The sequence below is a fragment of the Nematolebias whitei genome, chromosome 18 (assembly GCF_014905685.2).
Source record: "Nematolebias whitei isolate Nwh7 chromosome 18, NemWhi1, whole genome shotgun sequence".
Lineage (NCBI taxonomy): Eukaryota > Metazoa > Chordata > Actinopteri > Cyprinodontiformes > Rivulidae > Nematolebias > Nematolebias whitei.
The window spans coordinates 40,589,620-40,591,987 of record NC_056515.1 but is presented as its reverse complement, the minus strand read 5'-3'; the positions used below and the strand labels follow the sequence as shown (position 1 = coordinate 40,591,987).

At 41.5% G+C, this 2,368-nt stretch overlaps 1 protein-coding gene across 1 annotated transcript in view; it reads left to right on the top strand.

The window, feature by feature from the left end:
- The window catches only part of LOC119424364 (M-phase phosphoprotein 9), a 35,780-nt gene that overhangs the window by 11,221 nt on the left and 22,191 nt on the right, over positions 1 to 2,368 (top strand). Inside the window, exon 9 of the mRNA XM_037691827.1 lies at positions 1,245 to 1,358. Coding sequence (XP_037547755.1) covers positions 1,245 to 1,358 — 114 coding nt within the window. The remainder of the gene's footprint in view (positions 1 to 1,244; positions 1,359 to 2,368) is intronic.

Below are 2,368 nucleotides of genomic sequence, written 5' to 3'. Positions count from 1 at the left end.
GAGTCTCGTGAGTAATGACGTATTTTACACCACCAGTCTCGTGAGTAATGACGTATTTTACACCATGAGTTTCGTGATTAGTCATGTATTTTACACCTATCACAGTTCGATGCGGAGAGCCTGAGACACGGCCTTTTACTGATAATTTGGTCAGATGTTTATTGTCCCCCCACGTGGAATGAGGGAGGGAATTGGAAACGCCATCCATCAGTTGTTCTGTGAATGAAACTTAAAAAATAAGTATTGTGCCAACGTCCATTTTGATGTGTGACTGTATCTAGGAAAGATTGGATCCTTCAAAAATTGGGATACCACGTCAAAATCCAAGATGGTCACCATATATGTATGTAAACCAGACACCTCAATTATTTGAGGAAACTATGTTTTCTATTTTTTATATATGGGGTGGCTGAAGATTAATCTATGGGGTTAAGGCCACCATTGGCCACCCCCTGGCTCCACCACTGCACCTGGTGTTGGATATAAATGCTCCCTCCACTCACTTTGTGCTGCCTCAGACAAAAAAAAAACAACTACCTCTGTTGTTCACAGTGTGACTCCGCCCACTTGAATATCTTCCAAAAACATTTAGGTTTTGAATTGGGATTACAGAAATGGCTCTAAAATTGTATAAATCATGTTTATTTGATAGATTCCAGTTTGTAAATGAAAATAATGAATCTTTGTCTTGCACAAAGTTACGGAGTTCCTCAAGGTTCAGTGCTTGGACGAATACTCTTAACCTTGTATATGCTTTCATTAGGTAATGTTATTAAATGTGATGAATTTTCATCGTTATGCTGATGATACACAGTTATATTTGTCCATGAAACCCAATGAATCCAATCAGCTACTTAGACTACAAGCATGTCTTAAAGACATAAAAACCTGGATGACCCTTAACTTTCTCCTTTTGAACACAGACAAGACTGAGGTTTTAGTTTTTGGACCTGAGCATCTTAGGAATGAATGTTTCAGTCTTTCACTTTCTTTGGATGGCATTAATTTGGCCTCCAATTTTAAAGTTAAAATCCTTAAAAAACCTAATTAAAAGCTACAAACATTCACTATTCAGAGCCCTCAGTGACGGGGACCTCAGCGTACTGCTTGTTTGATATCGAACTCACTTATTTGATGCCCAGATTTGAGCTAAATCGTAGTTTCATAACTGTATCTGTTGTTGAGGTGAGTCACTGACAGTCTGTGATTGGCCTGCTTAGATGTTTCACCTCTGCCTCCTTCAGAGTTCATCTCAGGAGCCCAGGTTGTGTCTCAGAGAGATCTATCAAAACAAGCAAAAAGAAGATAAACGAACCGACTGGGATAAATCTGTTGCTTCCAGTCCTTCATCTCCACAGGTAAGTTACTTGATTTGTACATCAACAAGCTGTTAAAGACATTTGTGGACCTTAGGCCTAGTTCAGACCTGGCTCTACTGTTGATTTTCCATTGTCTCACCATGATCTTTGACTTTACCTGGGTCTGCATGGTCTTGGTGGTTTTCCATATAACTTGAGTGCTGCCTCGATGTTGGAAGGATCATCTTAGTGAAACTTCCCTGCCAATATTTTTAAGACAAACTTAACACAGCAATGGGCAAATAAACAAAATAAAATTACAAAACATTCTGTCCTGTGTCATGGCTTCCAAAATTGTCGTGGCTGAATTGAGGCCATCTGTAAATCCAACCCTTTTGTTCTAGTGGTCGGCCAGCTTCTTTTCACTGAACCACAGTACAGTATGGGGGTGGGAGGGCTGATTGGTAGGCAGGGTGCTCGGTTCTGTTGACAGGGTGGGGTGCCCTGCATCCATAACAGTAGGAGAATCACTGGGTTGAGTATGACATACCAAAACAAAAGTCCAAAACACGTGGACGGGTGGATGGAGGCAAAATAAAACAGGAAAATTAATGCTCTCTGTTGCTGTGATGCACGTTACACGTCAGTTAACAATGCACGTTACACGCCAGGTAACGATGCACTTTACACGCCAGGTAACGATGCACGTTACACGCCAGGTAACGATGCACGTCAGTTAACGATGCACGTTGCACGTCAGTTAATGATGCACGTTAGTTAACGATGCACGTTAAACGTCAGTTAACGATGTACGTTACACGCTGGGTAACGATGCACGTTGCACACCAGGTAATGGTGTACGTTGCACGCCAGGTAATAATGCACGTTGCACATCAGGTAATGCTGCACGTTACACATCAGATGCACATTACATGCCAGGTAACGATGCACCTTACACATCAGGTAATGCTGCACATTACACGTCAGGTAATAATGCATGTTACACATCAGGTAACGATGCATGTTACATGTCAGGTAATGCTGCACGTTACACATCAGGTAATGATGCA